The sequence below is a fragment of the Mustela lutreola genome, chromosome 9 (assembly GCF_030435805.1).
Source record: "Mustela lutreola isolate mMusLut2 chromosome 9, mMusLut2.pri, whole genome shotgun sequence".
NCBI classification, from domain to species: domain Eukaryota; kingdom Metazoa; phylum Chordata; class Mammalia; order Carnivora; family Mustelidae; genus Mustela; species Mustela lutreola.
This window is the reverse complement of record NC_081298.1, coordinates 41,230,219-41,254,899: the sequence shown is the minus strand read 5'-3', so window position 1 is coordinate 41,254,899 and position 24,681 is coordinate 41,230,219. Positions and strand designations below refer to the sequence as shown.

The 24,681-nt window shown below is 41.2% G+C and overlaps 1 protein-coding gene across 3 annotated transcripts in view; it reads left to right on the top strand.

Moving 5' to 3' along the window:
- Window positions 1-24,681, top strand: part of KIF16B (kinesin family member 16B) — a 279,324-nt gene that overhangs the window by 242,778 nt on the left and 11,865 nt on the right. For 2 of the 3 annotated variants that reach the window (XM_059134083.1, XM_059134082.1), the window contains one exon: window positions 3,356-3,439. In XM_059134083.1, the coding sequence (XP_058990066.1) occupies window positions 3,356-3,439 (84 nt within the window). Of the gene's footprint in view, window positions 1-3,355; window positions 3,440-24,681 lie in introns of those variants that run through there. The other variant, XM_059134084.1, reaches the window with a different exon arrangement.

Genomic DNA, 24,681 nt, shown 5'->3' with positions numbered 1-24,681 from the left:
CTTCTGCTTCTGGTCATTCTCTTCCTCTTTGTGTCCCTTCAGCTACATATAAGGAGAGCCGCCATCATTCTGACTTTTTATAGGGAGAGAAGTAAGGTGATAGGGTCCGACTAAACTTAAGGGTCCCAGGAATCCTGCTGGGAGCCTGCCTCCCAACCTAGCCCCTTACCTGTTACTCCCACTGCTGTTGCTCTCCCCTGTTGTGTTCCTGCTCCCTTCATGGGTACCCGTCCTCAGTGAGGTGCTATTAGCTGCTCTTGCAACCACTGTTTAGCAGCTCCACATCATTTTTCTGGTTTGATATACTTAAGGAAGGGTTACTTTCCTCCATCTGGATACTGGAGCCACGAGGATGTCAAAGGGATTATTCCATACATTGTGGGCCCCCGCTATGGCATGTGGTGAGACTCGTAGAGTCAGCGTCAATTCCTCATGTGGACCCAGCCACCCGGTGACTGCGAACTTTTCTGTGTCACCTAACTCTGGAACCGCATTTCCTTGTCTCTAAAGTTAAATGGGTGAATATTATAGTCCCCTGATTATATGCCTGAAAGTTGTTAACAGGTACCCTTTTTTCCCTAAAATCTGAACGACAGTATTACACATAATTTATACATACTTATTTCACAGGGTGGATATTAACAGCCCCAAATTTTATCCTCCGCTTCAGAATAGAGTATTTGCTGGGGATGACGGGGACATTTAAATGCTTACTTCCCACCTGGTTCAGCTGCCTGAAGTCCTTTTAGTGCACCATTTCTGATTGAGCACGCAAGTGTGACTATAAATTTCCCCTGACAGAAACTACATCACCTCATCAGCCATATAAGAAAATGACAAAACAACCAACTGTGAAAGCAGGCCTGCCAAGGTTCCAGCATCACCACAGTGGGGAGAAACACACTGTACAAGATAAAATCAGGGCTGGATGAAGCCCAAAAGACACTCTTGGTGTACCTGTCTTCTCTAAGCTGCAACATATGGGAAGTGTGTGTGTGCTTGTGAGGCCAGGGTTCCAGAAAACCCTGTGCTTCTCGAAGCCACATCACCAATCCAGGGATAGGAAGAGGGTCCAAGAGGAAATGGCAAGGTGCTTTCTTAGTCATAAGCAGATCTCTAGCAAGTAAGAACAGTAGCTAAACTCTCTGTGTTGTTACTTCACTGAATCTTCACAGAAACCTCGTGAAATTTAGTATCATTTTCTGCCTTTTCAGCAGAGAGTATTTAGGCAGAGAGAAACATGACTAGTCAGCTAGATAGTGGTCGAGCCAAGATTCAGACTAGGTCTGTCTTACCTCAGTGCCCATGGTCTTTCACTTCTTGAACTGACTTTAAAACTCAGAGTCAGCAACAGAATTAGAACCTGATGAGAGAGGGAGGAGAAGGGGTGGTGCACCCCATCCCTCCACAGTTTTCTCTGCTTTGGTAGAGAGAGTGCTAGAGTATGAAAGGAGTGAATGTCTGCCCAAATGAAGTAAACTTTAGAAAAGGGCCATAAAGTCATCAGAGATACCTTGAAGAGAGTAAAAGGGAGAATTACTGTAAATAAGAAAAAAAGATACCTAATAAAAAATGACCAAAAGAGTTGAACAGACACTTACCAAAAATGACTAATCAGATGGTCAGTGTGTATGTGAAAAGATGCTCAACATCATTAGTCATTAGAGAAATACGAACATGAACCACAGTAGAAACTACTGCATACCCACCAGAATTGCTAAGGCGAGAAGCCACAGCACTAGATCTTGGAGCTAATGGGAAGCAGTTGATCTCTCAGTCACTACTGGTGGGAGTGTCAGGTAGTTAAACCACTTCAGAAAACCATTTGATCATTTCGAGTACAGCTGAACACTTTCATACCCCAAGATGCAGCATTTTTACTCCCAAGACTCTGACCAGCAGAAATCCCCGCATAAGTTCATTAGAATGCCTTTGGGAAAATATTCACAGCAGCGCAATTCCTAATGGCCTAAAACCAAAAGCCCAGTAACGAAAGACTGTTGAACAAATAAACGGAATATTCATGTAATGGAGTAGTACACTGCCACAGGAATGAATGAGCAAACTGTTGACACACACAGCAACATGAATGGATCTCACAAACATGGGGCAGCGTGGCAAAGGCAGGCACCAAGGAGTTCGTGCTGCATGGTACCATTTACATAAAGTCAAAAATAGGCAACGCTGAGCTGTACTTCTTGGAAGTCGGGCTAGCTAGGGTCAACCTTTCTAGAGTTCGGGAGGGCATGACTGGGAGTGCTTGGGGGAGTTCCTGGGTGCTGGGCATGTCCTCCTGGTGGCAGTTACAGTGTGTTGAGATGTTGAAAATTCATCAAGTTGTTCACTTACGGTATATTCTTATACTTTAATATTGAGGCACTGTGTGTATCAATGCCAGTTCTTAATTTTTGATTCCCGCTGTGGTAATAAAAATTTAAATCAAGTAAGAGATTTGCATATATATAAAACAGGGATTTGTGGCATGTTGTGGAAGAAATATTGTTCATTTTTTCTTGATAATTCTTCATTGACTTCTCGATTTGTCTGAACCCGACCAGGTGAGGAAGGCAGGGCGTAGTGAATTTCATCAACACCAGCAATTACTGCTGCTTAGCATTCATTCAACCAGAGCAGCACTGGCTGGTCAGGTTCTCACCAGATTATACAGTTCTTTCTTGCCTCCCAGTCTATAATAAAACTTATCTTTTTATTACAATTTTAATACCTCCAAGAAGAGAAGCACAAAGAAAATAACTATGAAATCCGAAGACCTGGCTCAAAACAAATTCTGAACCTTTATTCTCTAAGGAACGAGGTGAAAAGATTCAAAGAGAGGTCCTCTTTTCGCACAGGAATTCTTCATTTGTAACAGCAGCTATAAAAAGGCAATATGTAATGTTTAAAGAACCTGAACAATGGTCTCAGAACTATTTTATAAAATGTTCAGGTAGTGTGCAAGTTAAGTTTTCACATTCTTAGCTCAGCACAAAAATAATTGAATTCTAGTGTAAGAAGGGGACTAAAAGAAGAACAAACTTGTGTTTTAACAAATAAACTTGTGAAACACCATCTGGCCAAGCATCTAATACATTGCCTGAGACAAAATACTGAGACTCAGATCTGTTTTTTTCCTTTGAGTCCCCGTCCCTCCTCATTTGACGGTCATGGAATCTTGCCCTGTCTGTTCAAGGTCACGCAGTCAGTTGGTGACAAAGCAAGGGAAGACCTGCCATCTTTAAACTCCCAACATCTTCCCCTTTTTGCCCCATGATAGTGACTCTAAACAATAGATTAGTAAACACCCAAGGGTCATTGGTGTGATATTAATCCATCTCTTATAAAATATGTCTTTCAGCTTGCTACCCTTGAGTTTCCTCCAAAGAAACTATTTGGAAACAAGGATGAACGTGTGATTGCTGAGAGGCGAAGTCACTTAGAGGTAACGGAATTAAGCTTTTCTTTCTCTGGGTAGAAATTGTGCCGTCTGATTGACCAGTTAGAGTTGTTCATGTTATAAACACCATGGCTCTTGTTCACGGGCGTGAAGGTGCAGCTTCATTAACACCAGAGGTGGCTGCTGTGTACATGAGAAAGTAACAGTATCCATCTACTCGAGATGTAAGCCCTTATCCGACTCTGGTCTAACAGAACGTTTTTTTGGCTTGGGAGGAGATAACATTTATTCTAAGGGTTAGGAAGCAGGCTGTGGGTGAGAACTAACTATTCACAGAGACAGATGGTCTGTAATAGAGAATGAGGTACAAAAGCTTGCTGCAAAAAAAAAAAAAAAAAAAAAAAAAATTTGCATTAATTAACTGAAGATATATAGTATTGCATTATTGTTACTTTTTTGAGAGAGCTGGAAGCAAAAAGACACATACCTATTTTAGTCACGGTTAGGTTTTGTTTGGCTTATTTTAATTTTATCTTCTGAGCTGGCTACATAGAGAACTTTGGTTCAACACAACTGTTGTTTTTCCAAGGGACTCACTGCCAGTGGGCATTGTGGGCTGCTTTATGTGGTTTGTATTTCTTTTCAAGGTAGAGTCGCTCATTTGGTTGGAATCTGATGCTAATGAGGCTGAGTCTTTGTGCAAAGGCACGGTCGCTGGTTCCTAGGTGGTATCTCTTGCCACCGAGGTGGGCAGGATGAAATTACAAATAGCTGACTGCAATCTCCTGTCAGCAAGCTTTCATGGGGCCTTGCAAAGTCCGCTTCACTACTTCTTTAAGAGGAATAATAATAAGACCTATTGCAAGTGAAATCAAGTAAGAGAAGGCCCAAGAGAGCCCCTTCTGAATGCTGAAGTTCTACATAAAAATGAGGTATTATTCTCATTCCTACTGACAGCCAGGGCGACTTAATGCCAGGGAACCAAGGATTCGGGAGATATCCAGAGGCTGGGAGGGTCCAATGAGAGCAAAAGAGGAGGAGAAGTGGAAACCAGTGAGAAATGAACAATTATGAGACTGTGGCCCACAAGGGACAGTTGAGTGCTTTGAGATCCTCGTCTAGAACTTATAAAGAAAGACTTTTCCAGGAGTAGCCATGTTTCCTGGCCATTTGAGTTCTACTGTGAGAGAGACGTGCTCGAAGTTCTGGATTTATGATGTCTGAGCCTTGGATAAATCATGGCAGATTTCTGAAAATCATTCTATGAGTTGGCACAACCCTGACAACTGAAGAACTTGCCTTCAAGGGAATGATGAGCGTGGTGAGCCTGCTCGATTAAATTCTCTTAAAGGTCTGTTGTATCATAAAAAAACGTAAAAATAACGATAGAAGTGGGTTTGGTTTTCTTTTCCGAACCTTTACCTGCCTCATTCATCTAGACTTGTCTTTAATGGGAATGTGAAGGGTGATGGGATATAGAAGCAAGTGTATGAACCAACAGGAAATAGACTGTTGCCATGCTTAGCTTCTCAGGGCTTCAGTCAGAAGACACATTGGCCCTCTGAGTGCTGTGCATTTGTGAGCTCTGCCCTTGGTGAACTCTTCTCTTTCCATTCTAGCCTCCAGGGTCAGAACCCAGCTCAGGGTCCTCTTTCATTCCTGGTATTTAAGTGGACCCACGTTTGTTCTTTCAGTCTTTCCTCCCTAGTCACTTAGCCCTACTAAAGCCATCAACAGAGCTGAGGAACAGAGTTCTGTGTTAATGTCTCTGCCTATGCAAGGACCCCTTCCATTGCTTGTGACTGTTACTTGTGGCATCAGCCTTTAAAGAATGGATCCCACACCTCGTGGAAATAGGCACTTACGTTTTAAATTAAATGTATTTCTCCTAATTTTGATGGTTAAATATTAGCATATCATGTCCTTTGCAAGAGCGAGTATAATTCAATTTCACTTTAATGGAAAATTAATCTGAGATTCTTGAGTTAATTTCCCACGACTATTGTGACTTTATTTTTTTCATCAAATATCCGAAGTCACCATTTGATTTAGTGTTATTTTCATGTGAAAATTAACATAATTACTTTCCCTGAGTTTCCCATTTGATTTAATTCAGTATACATTTATGTAATTCCTTATACATGCTGGAGACAGTGCTAGGTGTTATATAGACTGTAAAGAGAAATGAGACATTTCTTTCCTTCTAAGAGAATATATTTAAATTTCCTTTATGAAACTTGACCTAGAGATAAACTAAATACATAAACATATACAGAAAATTGGATTTCGGTAGACTACGTTTGAACCAGTACACACTAGTATATATAGTGTTTGCTCAAAAGGAATTGTCTGACAATTTTTTAAATCCAGACATGCCACTTTATAAACTGCCTCACCCCGAGTAGGCTCTATAAAGCAGCATTTTGAGCAGGTATTCATTATGTTTTGATCTACCTTTTTATTAAAATGTGTCCAAAGTTTGGACTTTGTGTCTGAGTTTATCAGCAGAAAGTATAAAGTATTTTCATCTCAAAGACATAGACACTCCGTTGTCATCATGATATATAATCTGTTACAATAATTATTTGTAAAACCGGTGGGTACTGATAGGAATTTCTAACTGTCATGAGATGCTTGGGAAACGGATTTTCTTCCTATGGAAAGAGTGGTATTAGCTGTGCATGCGGCGGTGGTGGTGTGGGTGTGGGAGCCTGGGGGTGTAGCATTGCCTATATGGCCCCATAAAAAGCCATCGAGAAGGTGACGATGGGAGGGGGAGAGGTAGAAATATGGCCTCTGGTGTGTGTCTCACTGATAACCTTGTGTGCGCTCCGCTCACACAAAGTTATTGGGCCAGCTCTAGTTGGCCTCTCATGCTGGAAAGCCCACCCAATGGTTTGGTTCCCAAAGAGCTGAAGAATCTTTGAAGGTTTGTGAGACAGGAGGATCTCTCTCTGGCTTCCCTCCTGGTAGCCCTGGAGGAACCAGTTCTGTGCAGGTGTGCCTGTCCTGGGTGGACCCTGCCCTCAAGTGGTCAGAGGATTCTGATAGCCACGGCCCCCACACAGGATGTGCCTCCCAGGCTCATACATCCCTTCTTGTAGCTTGGACAGCAGCCCAGGAGACAGACGTTGGCAGATATGATAGTGGAGGTGACAGGAAACAGATATATCGGTTTCTGATGAGCTATTTTGACCAGAAAGGTTCTTCTTACTGTATTTGAAGCCAGATACATTTACCATTAGGTCAAACCGTAAAAAATTGCCATTGTTGTAGGTCGGGATGGTGCAAAATTGGCAGCATCGTCTGCTTCCACGGAATGCTCCTGCTATCTCTCATTTCCTAAGGATTAACTGAGCACTGGGCATGAGCGAAAGGCTCATATGTCATGTGCTCCTCCCACTTAGCTTGTGAGGTAAGCTCTATTATCATCTCTGTTGTACAGGCAAGGAAATCAAGTCCTGAGAAGGATAGAGAAAGGTCTTACACCTGGTCACAGACAAAGCCTCAGCTCGTACTAGAACATCCTTCAAAGCAAGCCCCTCTCTTTAAATATTAGCATGCTCTAAGTTTGGAACGCAACTGGGTCTTCCCCTAAAGAAATGGCTCCTCCTTTGAAAAAATATCTTCCAGCATTATACCACAGTGTTAACTAAGATCCGCTGCCTGGTTATTTATTCTTTTTTTTTTTTTTAAGATTTTATTTATTTATTTATTTGACAGACAGAGATCACAAGTAGGCAGAGAGGCAGGCAGAGAGAGATAGGGGGAAGCAGGCTCCCCGCTGAGCAGAGAGCCTGATGCGGAGCTTGATCCCTGGACCCTGGGATCATGACCTGAGCTGAAGGCAGAGGCTTTAACCCACTGAGCCACCCAGGTACCCCTGGTTATTTATTCTTCACTATCTTTTTTTTTTTTCCATTCAGCAATTGAGCACCTACTCTATGCCAAGCAGTGTTCTACAACTGAAAAAACTCTAGAACAACACAGTATTTCTCATCTCTTTTGTCCTCATCTGTTATTTGGACACAACGATAAGAGTGACCTTTCATTATAACCTTGTCTTTTTTCATTTAAGGAAAAATGCTTATCGTTAATTGTTGATTTTTAAATATTTGCTTCATGGCTCATCAAAGGTTCTGAATCTCAATTGCTCCTGCTTTTGTGTATTTTTAAGGCGTATCTTTAGCCTTGATGTCACATAATTCCTATGAAGATTTATTTCTTCTCTGAATTACCAAAGAGTATAAACTCAGAATATCTTTAAAGATATTTTTGTGACTTTAATATTACATGCAAGTATTATATATAAAAAACATATGTAGTATATTCTTATATGTATATCCAAATGGGTATCAAATGGAGTTTGTTTTTTTTTTTTAAGATTTTCTTTATTTATTTGACAGCCATAGATGGCGAGAAAGGAAACACAAGCTGGGGGAGTGGGAGAGGAAGAAGCAGGCTTCCCATTGAGCAAGTAGCCTGATGTGGGGCTCCATCCCTGGGCCCTAGGATCAGGACCTGAGCCAAAGACAGACGCCTAAGGACTGAGCCACCCAGGCCACCCCTCAGATTGAGTTCTAATAAGTAAGATGTGGTATGATACTAACACTAGGCCTTAACCACAGCTTTAGAATATACTGCTTCTCAGACTTCAGTGGTAAAGAACCAATTATCTATACTTGATCATTTATCAGTACTTTTGCAAAATGAATGAGAGTTAATTACTAGAAATGTGAAATGAAAAAATGAAATAGAAAGGTCATATGAAATGCAAGCAGAGTTCTTTTATTTTTTAAAGATTTATTTATTTATTTTAGAGAGATGAGGGGAGCATGAGTGGGAGGGGCAGGGGGAAGAGAGAGAGAGAGAATCTCAAGCAGACTCTCTGCTAAGGAGCTGGATCTCATGACCTTGAAATCATGACCTGAACTGAAACCAAGTGTCAGACTCTTAACCGACTCTGCCACCCAGGTGCCCCCCTTTTTATTCCATGTAGATTCAGTAGACATGAAAATTCTCTGTCACACTGCAATACAAGAGTCTAAAACACTTGTTTGATTCTATAATGTTCAGGAAATCTCACCTCCATTCCTGATAAGACTCCTGTCACTGTTTGGCTTTATGTCTCATACCTCCGCTGTTGCACTCTTAAGTTACTTGAAGGCAACAGTATTGACATCTCACTGAATTCTTAACTATCCCATGGTATTTCACACATGCCTCACAGACTCATTGAATTATTCAATGAATATCAGAAAATCTGTCCACATTAACCCCAAATTAATGAGTTTTCTGTTTTACTTTTGTTGATTGGTGAGAGGCGCATTTTTTAGTTATGAATTTCAGGGAACATTATCATCTACTTGGAGACGTTTCTGCTAATCATCTTAATAGTCCATCATTTCAAGGAGCGATCTGTAATTAATGAAAACAAGTGAAATCCTCTAAAATGATAAAGCTTTCAAGAATAATATAGCCACCTTTGGAAGTAAGAACCCAAGAGATTTCTAGGAAGTTTTCTTGAAAGGACTAAGAACATGCAGCAAGCCCAAGGCTACATCTTTACTTCTTCCCCATTTTCATCTCATAAGCTAAGGCCTTAGTAAGGGTAAAAAGCAATATGGTAACTAAGAGTGTGGGCCTTGGGGCAGATCATCCAGTCTTCAATCCCTGTGCTGCCCTTTTGGGGTCCTTTAATGTCACTTGATCAGTTTCCTTATCTGCAGAGTGAGGATAAACACAACCAGCACCACCTACCTAGAGTTGATCTTACGGTTGAAGGGGGTCCTGTACATAATGTGGACTCTGCTCCAGAGAAGACTCCAGGCCTCTGGGTGCGACAGTGATGGCAGTGAAGCTAGTGGTGATGGCGGTGCTGATGGCAGTGATGGCAGCGACGGAGCCTTTACAGCATGTTATAGACATGCTTGCAAGCCAGGAAAGGACAGAAGAGCCCCATCCACCAACAGCTGTAACATGTAACAGTATGAGTATCTCAGTTTGTCACCTGTACTGGCAAGATCAGCATCTGAGGGCAACGACACTGTCACGATGGGGGTGTTCGTATTCACGGTGGCACCTGGAGGATGTCAAGAGTCTCTCCCTGTAATGCCAGCCTTTCTTTCAACCTGTAAAATTATAATCTGAAAACTAGAAATGTTTTCTGACGACTTAAGCGTGGTCAAGCTGTTCTCCATTGTGAGGAAAGAGAAGAGGTGCAGGATCATTAAGAAATGAGCTCACTTGGGGGCACCTGGGCGGCTCAGCGAGTTAAGGCTCTGCTCATGACCTCAGGGTCCTGGGATCGAGCCCTACATCAGGCTCTGCTCGGTGGGAGGCTGCCTCCTCCTCTCTCTCTGCCTACCTCTCTGCCTGCCTCTCTGCCTACCTGTGATCTCTGTCTGTCAAATAAATAAATAAAATCTTTAAAAAAAAAAAAAAAGAAGAAGAAGAAGAAGAAAGAAAGAAAAGAAAAGAAATGAGCTCGCTTCCTCCACAGTTCTATAGCTTCTGTTCCCAGCTGGTCAGTTCTCCTCGCGTGTGTCCTGGGTTACTGACCGCACAACTGCCCACCGTGGGGTCCCCAGCTGACACCCGCTATAGCTCCTGAGCTTCTGCCCCTGAAAAACTAGACAGGTGTCAGTGCTTTTCAGCAGAAACCCCCAGAAATATAGCTCTTTTTGAACCATGTTAAATGTATCGATTCACTGTACTCAGGAAGGACATATACAATGGGAAGTATCCCAGCCAAAGGGTGTTACAAAGAACTTACAGCAGGATTTGGCCTATTTTAGGTGATTTCAGGGAGAGTGAAAGGAAGTGGGGCTTTGTTCTGGACTGGATGCTGGGCTGATTCTATGCTTGGGTGTCTTAGTAATTCTTACCTAGAAGGCAAGAAGAGAGTGATGTTAAAACTATGATTGATACAAAAGCAGTCACCCACATTAGCCAAAATAGTGAGATATTTGTTCGTGTTTATGATTTGAACACCATTCATGCTTTTGTCTGTATCTGGATGAGTTTATAGAATGGTCTGTGTGTGTATCCACGTGGCTTCTTCAGGATCAGAGCAGACTTGCCTGGTGTTAGTATTCTTTGAAATTGTTTACGATTGACAAGAGAACACAACTTAGCTGTAAGTACCCGACCAGCTCCTAGCTGTTTTTCTTTCCTTTTCCTTTTTCTTACAATAAAGGGATACCAAGAGTTTATAAGTATTATCCTTTCTAATGGAAATAGTGTGCTAAATGAAGAGTTGTTTCCAAAGTAAGTCATGATAGTTCAAATGCCTTATCTACTAAACACAAATGCCAAATACTGGTTTTCAGTATTGATGCCACCCTCCCTCACTTACCCCCCCCCCCCACTGCCCACTGCCAAGAGTCACTTTCCTCACTTATCATGCCAGCAACACATATAGTCTGTTTTTTTCTGACCAAGAACAGGGCATCAGTCTCCTTTAGTTTTATGTTAGTTTCAAGTCTTAGATTTCTAACAATAGAATCATTGGGTTTTAACATCTTATAGATTGGGCCCTTTCAGTTTCCAAAGTAAATTTCAGGAGGTAAAAAACCCTTAAGTTTTCTCATTCATTTAGCTATCTTAAAGATATCTAGTAATTCTATGCTTAATTTAACATCTTTTCCATCTACGTTCTGCTGATCTTACAGAACGGATAATGGCAGAACTGTTATCAAATGAAGGCAGAGATTTAAGAAGTACTTCACACAGAGGACCATTTTCTTCCTCATTAACATTTTTTTTTCCTTCTGGTTATCTGGTTATTCACATTAACTGTTTTTTGTTATTAGTCCATTAATACCATCATCAGTAGAGAAGCGTTTCTGAAGGGGGTTAAGTGACTGTCAGTGCGTTAGAGGACACTGAGCCCATTTGGCAGCTGTTCCCTCTTGGTGCTTTGTGGAGTCAGAAGAACTGACATGCTGTGATCCTGGGGCTAAGAAAGAAAACTGTGTGGTACTGGAATAACGTGGAAGGTTCTAGAGTCAGACCTGGGCTTGATCCTGTCTCTGATACACCCATGTCCGTGTGAACTTGGCATCTTTCTTCCATCTCTGAACTTGTTTCTCACTTACTAAATGGCGGGACTAACTGTAAAGTTATTGGAATTACTTGAGAAATCATATATACTGGGAGTAATCCATGCCATAAAGTGGGGAGAAGGAAGTATGAGAAAGAATGAACTCCAGCAGCAAATTGCCTGTCAAGCCTTTTTTGGAATTGATAAGCCATATGGCAAGATTGCAGGACACAGGTAGTCATTTGTGTTCCCATACACTGATAATGAACAAGTAGAATTTAGAATCAAAAACACAGTATCAAAAAAAAAAAAAAAAAACCACACAGTATCATTCACATTAGTGCCCACAAAAATTAAATATCTAGCTAAAATCTAACAAAATATGTATAAGATCCATGTGAGGAAAATAAAACTCTGATGAAAGAACTAAACAAATGAGAGAGTTCATATTCATGAGTAGGAAGACTCAATGTTGTCAAGATATCAGGCCTTGCCAGCTTGATCTGTAGATTCCTTGTAATCCCAATCAGAACCCAGAAAATTATTTTGTGAATATGGACAAACTGACTCTGAAGTTTAAGTGGAGAGGCAAAACATCCAGAATGGCCAATATCATTTCAAAGGAGAAGAACAGAGTTGGAGAACTGAAACTGCCAACTTCAGGACTTAACTAGAAGCCACAGAATCAAGACAGTGTGTTATTGGCAAAAGAACAAAGATGTCAAAGGAACAGAATAGGGAGCCCAGAAATAGACACATAAATATAGTCAAGTGATCTTTGACAAAGATGCAAAGCCAATACAATGAAGCAAAAATAGTCTTTTCAACAAATGGTGTTGGGACAAGTGGACATCTGCATGCCAGAGGGGGAATTAATGAATCTAGACATAGACCTTACAAAGAGGAACTCAAAATGGATAATAGACCTAAATATAAGACAAAAACTGTAAAACTCCTAGGAGATAGCATAGGAGAAAACCCAGATGACCTTGGGTATGGTGATGAACTTTCAGATACAACATCAAAGGCACAATCCATGAAAGAAATCTTTGATAAGCTAGAATTCATTAAAATTGAAAACTTTTACACTACAAAAGACAGCACCTAAAGAATGAGAAGACAAGACACCGACTGGAAAAAAAATATTTGCAAAAGATGTCTGATAAAGAACTCTTATACAAAACATACAATGAACTCTTAAAATCCAACAATAAGATGATGAAAAATTAAATTGAAACATTGCCAAAAGGGCACGTAGGTGGCTCAAGTGACTCTTGATTTCAGCTCAGGTCATAATCTCAGGGTCACGAGATTGAGCCCCATATCAGGCTGCTGGAGATTCTCTCCCTCTCCTTCTACCCCTCCCCACTGTGCTCGCTCACTCTTTCTCTCTCTGTCAAATAAATCTTTTTAAAAAATGGGCAAAGATGAACAGACAGCTAACAAAGAAGACATACAGATGGCAAGTAAGTTTATAAAAAGGATGTTCATCAATGTATCATTAGGGAATTATAAATTAAAATAACAATGAGATGCCTCTCCATACCTACTAAAATGGCCAAAATCTAAAACACTAAGGACATCAAATGTTGGTAAGGATGTGGAGCAGTAGGAACTCTCATTCATTGCTGGTGGGAATGAAAAATGATAACAGCCACTTTGAAAGACAGTGTGAAAGTTTCTCTAAAGACACTGTCACCAATCAGTTCAGCAGTCACACTCCTTATGGCTTGCCCGAATGACTTGAAAACTTATATCATGATTGTTTATAGCAGCTTTATTAATTAATTGCCCAAACTTGGAAGCAACCAAGTTGTCCTTCAGTAAGTGAATGGATATTCATGGTACATCCAGAACGTTAAATAGTGTTCAATACTAAAAAGAGATGAGCTATCAAGCTATGAAAAGACATGGGAAAAACTTAAATACATATTACTAAATGAAGGAAGCCAACCTGGAAAGACATATACATATATACTGTATGATTCTAACTAGATGACATTAGGAGAAGGCAAAACTGTTGAGACAATGGAAGGATCAGTGGTGACTAGGGTGCACAGAGGATTTTTAGGGCAGTGAAACACCTCCGTATGATACAACACCAGGAGTGAACCCTAATGTAATCTGTGGACTTTGGGTGATGATCTGTCATTGTCAGTTCATTGCTTTATAACAAATGTGACACTCTGGTATGGAACTTTAATAGTGGCTAAAAAAAATCAAATCACCGTGTAATCACATCATACATTTATAATCTCCTTCCTTTCCTTCTTTTTTCTCCTCATTCCTCTTTCACTTCTGTCCTCCCTCCATCCTCTTATTTTTCCATTGTCCCTTTGCTAAACCAAAAGAGGGACGAAGAATGCATAGATGGGTTGGTGAGTGGATTTGATACCATTACACATTTTTCCTATGAGTATAAGGTTAAACTCTTGTTAAAAGAAAGGTAATCATCCTCTAAGCCAATAATATTTTTCATACACATGTTATCCACTTTTAAGCAAATGATAATATATTTTCCATTAAGATCAGCTCACTCATTATTCTGAAACTTGAAAGTCACTATTTTATCTGTCTTTACCAAGCATGATTTTTATTCACTCTCTCTTTCCAAACTCAGAGTAGATATCTGTGTATATATGAGTCAGTGCTTTTCAGAGTCTGCAAATTAATGAGGTGCCCATCCAAAGAACAGTCTTTGAAATTACAACATTTCAACACAGAAACAAAAAAGGAAATCTCTTGTAATTGCATGCAACTATAAAACAAAGTTAAAGGCCACTTGGAATATTTATGTAATTGACAAATGGTTACAAAGATCCTTTCCCCCTGTAATTTTCATATATTACTACAAAGACTTTTTCACATTGACATTTGGTTCAGAGGACCTTTGTGCTCGTCTCTCGTGTAATATCACTTAGGATATTCTAAGCGACCTATTATTACATTTAATTACACAGTATAATTTGTAAGGAGTTTTTCTTCAAGTGTCACTTAAAAAAAAAAAAAAATCTCCAATATAGGTTGCCCTTTCCTCTACCTCTTAACTTTCTCCTGTACTAAAACTAAATGTCCCTCCATTCTATCAATTTAGTATGAAGAGCCAGAAGAACTTGAGCACATTCATTTTAGCATCAAAGTGTGGCTAGAAATTCTCACGGAAAAGAGGAGAGGACATCTTTACTGAAGGACATGGCCCCAGGTCTTCTTGGTAATCTTTGGTAATTCTTCGCAACCCATTCTGGTTCACAAGAGGAATTGGGTTTCCCAAAGAGTGTTGTATTTGTTAATATCAGGTGTTCGAGTAGTTCTTCCTATCAAAGAAAGCAGTCCCATTCCATTTGCCCATTTCTGTTCTGTGAAGGTTTATGCAGCCACCTCCCACTTGACAAACAGTGATGCATTAAAGAAACTTTGAAATAGTGTAATATAGAAATCAATGACCTATTCTACCTCCTTTTTCACCTTATTTCTCAGGACAATATTGACAAAACCAAAAAGAATAATGTAACGAACCCCACTGTGCCCTCCCAAGTTACCCAACTTCAACACTTCATTAGCATGTTTCCAGTCTATTTCATTTGTACCCCTGGGCATGGCACGGCACACACACTTGATTAATTTAAAACCAATACCATACATCGTATATTTTATCCATAAGTATTTTAGGTTGTACCTCTTAAAAAGCAAGACATTGTAACTTTTTATTTTTTACTTATTTTTTTCCAAATTTTTATTTAAATTCTAGTTAGTTAAGATATAGCATAATATTAATTTCAGGGATAGAATTTAGTGATTAATCACTTACATATAACACCCAGTGTTCATTATAACAAGTGCCCACCTTAATACCCATCCCCCATTTAGTTCATTGCCTACCCCCCTACCTCCATCAGTCCTCAGTTTGTTCTCTACCTTAAGAGTCTAATTTGGTTTGTTCCCCTCTCTCTTTTCTTTCCCCCTCCCATACATTGACCTTTTTTTCCCCTAAACTCCACATATGAGTGAAATCATATGGTACTTGTCTTTCTCTGACAGACCTACTTTGCTTAGCTTAATACTTTCTAGTTCTGTCCACATCATTGCAAATGGCAAGATTTCATTCTTTTTGATGGCTGAGTAATATTCCATTCTATATTTATACCACCTCTTCTTTATCTGTTCATCAGTCAGTGGACATCTGGGCTCTCTCCATAATCTGGCCATTGTTGATAATGCTGCTATAAACATAATAATGCTGCTATAAACATCAGTATATTTGTGTCCTTTGGGTAAATAACTTGTAGTACAATTGCTGGATCATAAGATAGTTCTATTTTTAACTTGTTTAAGGAATCTCCATACTGTTTTCCAGAGTGGCTGTACCAGTTTGCATTCCCACCAATTGTGCAAGAGCATTCCCCTTTCTCCACATCCTCACCAACAGCCATTTTTTCCTGTTGTTCATTTTAGCCATTCTGACTGGTGTGAGGTGGTATCTCCTTGTGGCTTTGATTTGTATTTCCCTGATATTGAGCGATGTTGAGCATCTTTTCATATAGACGCTCTGTTTTTTAAAACATAACCATTATCATCACACACCCATACACACACACACATACACATCCTAAGAATTAGCTAATCTCTTAAAATAAATAACCCATCAATGTTTAGGCCACACCAATTTTCTCTCATTTTTTTTGTTTGTTTTTATTTTTCCAATAGATGAATCAAGAGCCAAATAATATCCACACATGGCATTGGTTGATATGCCTTTAAAGTGTCTAATGAGCTATAGCTTTCCCTTCCCTCTTTTCTTGTCACCATTTGTTGTCAATGAAACCATCCCATTTATCCACTGAATTCTTACATTTTGGTTTTGCTAATATGGCATCTTCACCGTATCATTCATCAAGCTCCTCTAATCTGCATTTTCTGAAAACCAGTACTTAGATTGAGAAGCTTGATCTAGTCTAGGTTTGTTTTTGTTTTGTTTTGTTTTGTTTTGTTTTGGTTTTTTGGCAAGATCCCATCTGAGAGGAAGTGTATGGTCGTCACTTGTAATCTTTGATCTTTATGAAAGCAGTGCACTGACAATTGTCCATGCTCAAAACTACTTTCCATGCCTCGATTGTCCTACATGTGTCAGACCATGGTGCCTGTCTTCAAAGAACTCTTAAATCTGTTAGGACAGACTCAACAAGTAATCACAGGCCGCTGTCACAACTCCAGGGATAGTCACAAGCTGCCTTTGCAGTTACCAGAGGATGTGATTTCCAAAGTAGTGGTTCTGAAATCTGTATGGCTGACCTTTGAAATTATCTTGATTTCAGATTTTCAGACTTTGTTCCAGTATATTTTGATTCAGCAGAATGAGAGTGGGACCAAAAAAAATGAGAGTGGTAAAGAGATAGACAGGGATGGAAAAGCCAGATGCCAAAGCCATCTCCATGACTTTGGACCTGATCTGGTGAACAAGGAGGAGCCAGTGGAGTGTTTTAAGTGGAGGAATAGAGTGGTGAGTAGGTGGGAGCAGGGGAGATAGGAGGCAGGAAGGGCAATGACCAGGTTGTAGCTATCTTCAGTAAGATACCACTGTGGCCTGAAGGACAAGGTGATGGCACTTGGGATGGAGAAAAATAGATGGATAGATACACGAGAGGTAGAATCAGCATGGCTTGTCACTCCATTGAATGAGAGCTGCAAGTGGTAATGGAAGCTGTATGGACGCCTAAGACCTGGACCTCCATCACCACAGTGAAATCTGGTATTAAATGTATTTGTGAATTTTACATTTTTTCATGTAACTTACGGTATCAAAATAGTGTTTTATTTTTTTTACCACTTCATTAATTTGGTTTTGGAAACAGGAGTCGTTGGGGCTCTCCAGAGAAATAGAACCAATAAAGTAAGTGTGTATGTGTGTGTGTGTAAAGAGATTTATTATAAGGAGTGGCTCACATGATAGTAGAGGCTGAGAAATCCCCAGCTAGGCAGTTAGCAAGATGGAGACTGGGGAGAGCCAATGGAATGGTTCCAGTCTGAGACCAAAGGCCTAAGCGCACTGAGAGATGATGGTGTAAATTCCATGCAAAAAGCCAGCAGTCTTGAGACCCATGAAGAGCTGATCTTTCCATTCATGGCCACGGGCAAGAAAAGACCAGTGTCCCAGCTCAGGGTAGCCAGGCTGGAGTTCCGTGAAGGGTCAGTGTTCTGTGCAAGCCTTCAACTGATTGACTGATGCTCCCGCATTAGGGAGGACAATATCTGCTTTACTCAGTCTGTTCACTCAAATGTCCCTCTCACCCCACAACAGCCTCCTGGACAAGCCACACTGTTTGACTAAATTTGGGGGCAGTCAAGTTGAGGCATAGGATTAACTGTGACAGAAGCCATTCTGCTCACCCCAGATACAATTGCAATTTTACCATTTGTTGGACTTTTGATATTCTAACATCAGTCCCAACTACAGTCCCAACTCATGTGCCATCCCAGCAGTAAATCAGTAACGCCTGTCATCTCTCCAGGTCCCTTGCTCATTTACAAGGTGTTTGGGGTTTGACAAATACCTAACAGAGATTCTCCAACTCTTTCCTATTTATTGAAATGGCGTCAGATGAAAGTAACACAGCACAGCTCAAGATGTTAGGTTTAGGAGCTCTGCAAGCTCTCTTCATGGAGTTCCGTATAGAACATTTTTCATTTCCCTGGTTACTTTTAAAAGCAAAATGAAATGAAGCCTGAACATTGCAGTGCTAAACAGCTGGAGGGCTGTTCCTACTCTCTTCCTAGATACAGCAAGGCATCACTATTTGTTTTCTTTTATTAAATGTCTCATTGCCTCTGAAACACAAGTAGATATTACAATTGGCTGGACTATGGGAGCCTGCAGCATAAGCTCCCTTCTCTGTCGCCCATACCTGGAGCTAGCTTGCCTGCTTGTTCAGAGACAGATGTCAGCTTCAAGATGCTATTGACCTTACTGTTTACTCTGCTTAATTAAATACCATTTTAATATTTTCTCATCTGCCACCCCTTACAGCTCACATTCATGCTGTGGCACAACACTGGGGAGAAGGAAAGGTCTTTTAAGCTGGAGCACTTAATTAGCTCCCAGGCCCCAGGGGGAAGCGTCAGATAGAAATACAGCTAAAAATATGGTAAAGAGTAGCATACCTGGGGCACCTGGTTGGCTCAGTGGGCTAAGCCTCTGCCTTTGGCTCAGGTCATGATCTCAGGGTCCTGGGATCAAGCATCAGGATCTCTCCTCACCAGGGTGTCTGCCCCCCCCCACCTGAGTCTCTGCCTATTTGTAATCTCTGTAAAATAAATAAATAAAATCTTAAAAAAAAAAAAAACAAAGAGTAGCCATACCTGAGAGAGAGCCCTGGATGGTCAAGAAGACATTGACCACCTCTGATGATGCCCATGTTATTAAAATTGTTTTGGGGGGATAGCGCCTGAGTGGCTCAGTTAGTTAAGCACCTACTTTTGGCTCAGGTCAGTCATGATTGCAGGGTCCTGGGCTCCCTGCTCAGCAGGCTCGAGCCTGCTTCTCCCTCTTCACCTGCCCCTCCCATCCCACTCATGCTCTTTCTCTCTCAAATAAAAATTTTAAAAATTGTTTTGGAATTAATGACGATTTTGAATCACGTATACGACCGTAACATGTTTGTATTGCTAGTACCCCTGTTTTGTCAGTTACACTTGCTCATGTCTGCCTGAGGCTATTTTTCTCTTACCCCAGTGTATATATCATCCTTGATGTAAATAAAACAGTGGCCCCACGGTGAAGTTCTTAGTCCCTTTCTGCACCGTCATGTGACCACATCGTCATTTAGCACCTCCTGACTGTGTTGTTTTAAATGCAGTCACCATCTTGTTAAGACTCACTGGAGGAGGAAATTTCTCGTACAATGAAGTATTATTATAAAATAACATAAGCCATGATATATGATAAGTTACACAGATTTAATTATAGATTATATTATACAAATAGAGGCATAGTTATAAATATAGTTATATAGGTAAAATATAGACATAGGCTCTAGATGTATATAGAGATATCAATTATAGATATAATTCAATCCTGGATGTAGATATATAGGAGTATTGTAATAGAATAAAAGAAAAATCCGTTCTTGTCGTGAAAACCTAAAACACAGGAGTTTCTGGAAATGATGGCAGCACAGCCCTGTTCCCTTAGTGCAGGCAGCTGTTCTGGCTCATTCCTGTGGAGCTGCCACAGCCCAGCCCCGTGGATGTTGGCTAAGAGGTGGGGTGGGGGCTTGTAGGTAGCTCTTTATCCTCTGAATGCTCTGGAATCATTTTGACCATGAACTCACTTAGGCCTGTGCTTGAGCCACAGTCACCTCTGTGTTATAGCCTAAGGTGGCAGTAAAACTTGGATATTAAATCTGTTAAAAATGCTTGTTTATTCTTGGGAAAATAATGAGTAAGCTTGCCGTGAATCAGAAAGCCCTCATCAGAAAACCACAAAGGCTAAAGACTAAGTAAGGATGATGCGGAGGGAAAAAAGCAGCTGGAGCCAAGAGCAAAGACTACCCTTCCCCTCCCCCCAGTACCCTGGCTCCCCAGGGAGGTCAGCAGGCACCACCGAGTGAAGACCTCCCTCTTCACGGCTAAAGCTGGGATCCCCTTAATCATCACCAGCTCCAGTCCCATTCCACAGCCATTCCATATCTTGGGTGATTCTGGCCACGGCCGTGGAGAACAGCCCCACCGTGTGCCACAGCGCCTTGGGCTCTCCCTGTTTCTCCCTCCAGCTGCAGCCCAGAGTGTGGACGGAGGTGTGGGGCCTGTCGGAGCCTCCCAAAGTGAGAGACAGAAGTATGGGTAAATGAGAAGCACATTCTGCATGTTTCTCAGAGGGTCCCAGGCAGAGCCGAGTGCTGCCCTGGATAGGAACCTGAGTATGGACAGCCCTGTACTTAGCTCCTTTCTCCACTCTTGCTTGCCGTGAATCAGAAAGCCCTTTACCTCTCTTGCCAAGATCTTCCGAAAATTAACTCCCTCCATCTCTGCTTTCGTGGGATATGAAATGGAGGCACTGCCCAGAGGGAATTCCTCTTCTGCTTGGACATAGATCCCTTCTGACCATTTTTCTAAGGAGAGAAAAAGATTTTAAAACTCTTTTTTTTTTAATCAGTGCCAGTTATGGATATACTCGAATAGTTGTACTAGGCTTTTCTGGAAAGCAGTCCTCCGCCTTCCGGGCGTACCCTCCATTCCCCTTTCCCCAGTAGAACCCTCATGATTACATTTTGGTATTTTCCTACAGACTAAAATTGCATTCGCAGGTTGTTTCTTTCTAATTTTTGTTTCGATGTGTGGAAATACTGAGACCGTCGGGTGTTTCATGAACACCGTCTCCTTGATGAACTCTCGTCTGGAAACTTCTTGCCTCTTCTAGTCAGGCTGAGCTACAAGTACTCTGATCTTGCATCTCTGTCATCCTCTGCTGTCTCTTGAAGTGTTTCCCCTGCTTCCTGTGCCCCATATTTTCCTTTCTTGCTTGACTCCCTGATTGTGATTGTGATGGAGCTCGTCTCTAGTAGCTTCCTGAGAGAGCGTAGAGAAGAGGTAAATTTCTAGAGACATGCCTGAACATGTCCTTCTTCACCCACCCACTGGCTGGATGTATATGTTAGTGGAAACCATGTTCTTTCAGAATTTCAAAAGGATTGCTTCCTTGTCTTGTATGGTGGGGCCATCCTCTGTCTCCAGGGTTCCGAGTGTTCATGGTTCCACTTTGGTGAGCAGCCCCTCAGTTCTGCAGAACACTCCACGTGCATTCTCTGTCTCGTGTCCTTCATTTCTAGGTGGTTTTCGTGATGATTTCCCTCTGTAGGGTTTTTTCCTGTTGTTTCTTTCTGGAATCCCATTTGTTTGTGTTGAACCCCCTGGCTGGGTCTTCCTCGAATTTTCCTGTCTCCTCTGTTTTCCATTTCTTTCTGTCTCTCTCTCTCCTCCCCTGCCCCCTTCAGTTGGTCCTTCTCTGCAAAGTGTTTGAGAAGCACTGGGCAGTGTGATCCACCACATTCTTCCTTCCCTTGTTTTAACACGGTGCTTGTTGCTTTTGCATCTCTTAGTACTGTTACAAACCAGAGGGCCTAGTCTCTTACTTCCAGCACTAATTGGTTGTATTTATTTCCATGGACTTCTGTACAGTTCATCTTTATCCATTCTGTTCATTGCAACAGCCCGAAAGACATATGCAAAATTCTTCCTGTGCATCTGTGTATCTTAAGAACCACTTTTTCTGTCCAGTCTCTAGTAGTCTTCTGCTCACTGTTTATATCAGCATTTGGGAATCATCCTTTCTCTTTTATAAATTTGAATTAGACTTTCTCGAAGATGCTTTGATTCCCTTAGCTCCATTTATTGAGATTTGTTTTCCAAGTAAGTTGTGCCTTTTTTTGAGAGAGAGAGAGCTGGAGGGAGGGGCACCGGGACATGGGGAATCTTAAGCAGGCTCTACCAACGTCCAGTGCAGAGTCCAACACAGGGCTTGATCTCACAACCCTGAGATCATGATCTAAGCCAAAATCAAGAGTTGTATGCTTAACCGACTGAGCCACCCAGGCGCCCTGTAAATTTTGCTTTTCCTCAAGATGTGCACTGTGGTCTTTGCCAGTGAACCTCTGCACTGTCCTTTTATTGCTTTTGAAAACTGCATTTTTGTTTTAGAATTCAGGTAGTTACTTTTTTCCTTTAATGGTTCCTCCCCTTTTTTTTCTGTATGTCACTTATATTTCATAGCAGTAATGAATCAGCATATGTTGCAGCCCTTTGAAACAATATTTGGGATAAAGAAATGGGTAAGAACATCAGTTTGTTCCAATTCCACACAACTTTTTGTCTTCATTGTTTGCCTGTCGTAAGCTCCCATCCATTTTTAGATAGACTTATTTCTGTTCCCAGGAATTCACAGCAATGTGGTTGCATTTACATATATTCATTCTAGGCAACCAAAAAAAACAAAAAACAAAAACAAAAACTGAGGACTTTGTCCAATTTGTTTCCTGAGATCACCTGTTTCATATTATTTTTAAGTAAAATTGAGAAACTAATACTAAAATCAGGAAAGTAATTGTTAATCAGAGTTGAAAATGGCAGTCAATGATGCTGTCACCTTTTTCTTGGTGGATTTTGTAGCTGACTAGAAACAAAGCCCCAGCGGACTGCAGATTTTTTATTTCAGAGCTCTGTGGATAAGTGCTATGAGCAAGAAGACCGTCTGCTCTAACCATCTCGGTAGGCTGGGATATCATGCTTTTTCATATCTGTTGCTGCTGATTCACCTTTTCTTTTCCATTTATAGTGCTTCTCTTCCAGTTTCCAAAAATTCCTTTTTTGCAGTTTCTGATTGGAAAGAATCTGGGCATAACCAAGTACTAGCTCAGTCAGTACAAACTGACATTTCTTATTTTGCAAGGCAGTTTCCTCATGGCAGAAACTGGATGTCACATTAGTCCAAATGAGCCCATGATGTCTTAGATTAAATGGTCACATAGCTTTCTGCACGATCCCCCAGCTGGAGTGATTTCCCTTTGATCCGTGAGAACTTCCTTCCACGTTTTGCCAGTCCTCCTGAACTTGTACCACATTGCTTTCAAAGCCTCCCAGCTGAGAACAACCTTGAGCGCTCAAGGTGTTGACTCAGAGTGGTGCTTACACAGGTTCAGGTTCATTGGGCAGTTAACAGAGTCAGACACGAGTACACAAGGACGCCCTGCTTAATCCACAGCCGAACCGACAACATTCCCAACTTCTCTTCTGCAGCAACTTCTCACATCTGAAGGGGTGCCAAGACCGTTTGAAGAGTTTCTCAAGTTTGGCTTTGGAGCATGAATTAAGATTCGATAGACTTCTTCTCTCCAGTGATTTAGTAAACTTCTCTTGTTCCAGAGAGAAGATACTATATAAATCTGTGAAATTTTGCTGCAAGGGAAGGTCCTAAGGAGAACAAACCCAGGCTTCTCATTGTTCATCAGGACTTAATAACGTTACCTAATATTCATTATATTGAGCACTTAACGGAGAATGTCTTTCCAGAGGAAAGCACTCTGCAGGACTTATATTTTCAGTGTAAATCTTTTTTAACTTAGATGCTTCATTGTGTGGGTGATACCTGGTTGGTAAAGGAATTTTTAAAAACACAAATAACACATTCTTCTTAAGACTTACAGATGTTCTATTAGAGAAATTTTGGTCGTGCTTCTCTCCCTTCCTCCTCCTTTCCCCAACATAGTCAAGCCTCCATTATTGTCCCCAGTGAAGGGGATCATTGGTGCGGATAATCCAAATCCCCAGCTAATCCTCTCTGTGGGGTGGGGTCGCAGACCCACCACTCAGGGCCACAGGCCTCATCACACCTGGGGCATGACCATGGCTCCCTCCTGGGACGTAGGGCAACTTGTGGATGCTGAGGAATAACTCTCAGGGCAAGAGGATAATCTGCAAGGCAAATAGTCCCACAGGGATCATCAGGAAACCCTAGTCCAGAGAACAAAAAAGGGGCAGTGGGTCTTCCCTCCTAGGCTCAAGACCTGACCCTCTTGCCCTGGAATTCAGGGACGCATTGGTATTCAATGATGGTCCAGTCCAAGGCCAGCCTGAGAAAACCTGCCATCAGTATGTAAGTGACCTCAGGTCAGACATTAAAGGGGAGGCTGGTTCTGCCCAACCACAGGCACAGACGGTAGAAAGGAGTGAGGTAGTCATTCAGGGTTCCTGAAGCCATCACCCTGTGTCCAAGTGCTTGGCTCCTAGTCAGGGGGAGACTATGGGAGACCAGAAATTAATTCTTACGATTCTTTGAATTGGAGTTTAAGTACGTTATAACCAAGACAGGTACCATACAGCAAGATTCTTTCTCATTTGAAAGTCTGTCAGTCAAATTGGTCATTTGGAGCAGTTATTCTGTCTCAGAACATCAGGATCCTCTTTGAAGGTTTATACAGTACAAAAAGGAATCAGGAGCTGAGAAACAAAGAATCGTTCTTTTTTCCCCCAGATGGCATTTTCCAGAATCTCAGTGTCCAAAATGTATCTTAAAATGAGCTTTGGGGGCATCATTAATTTACCTGGTGTAGCCTAGAATTTCAAACTTACAGTTAGGATTCCCCATTTTGAAAAACCCATTAACTCTTCCTTTAAAGCAATTTTTGAAATGAAGGGTCTGCCAGTATCCAATATGAGGTGACTTTGGGAAAAAAGTCATTCCAGACTTACTGTCTTC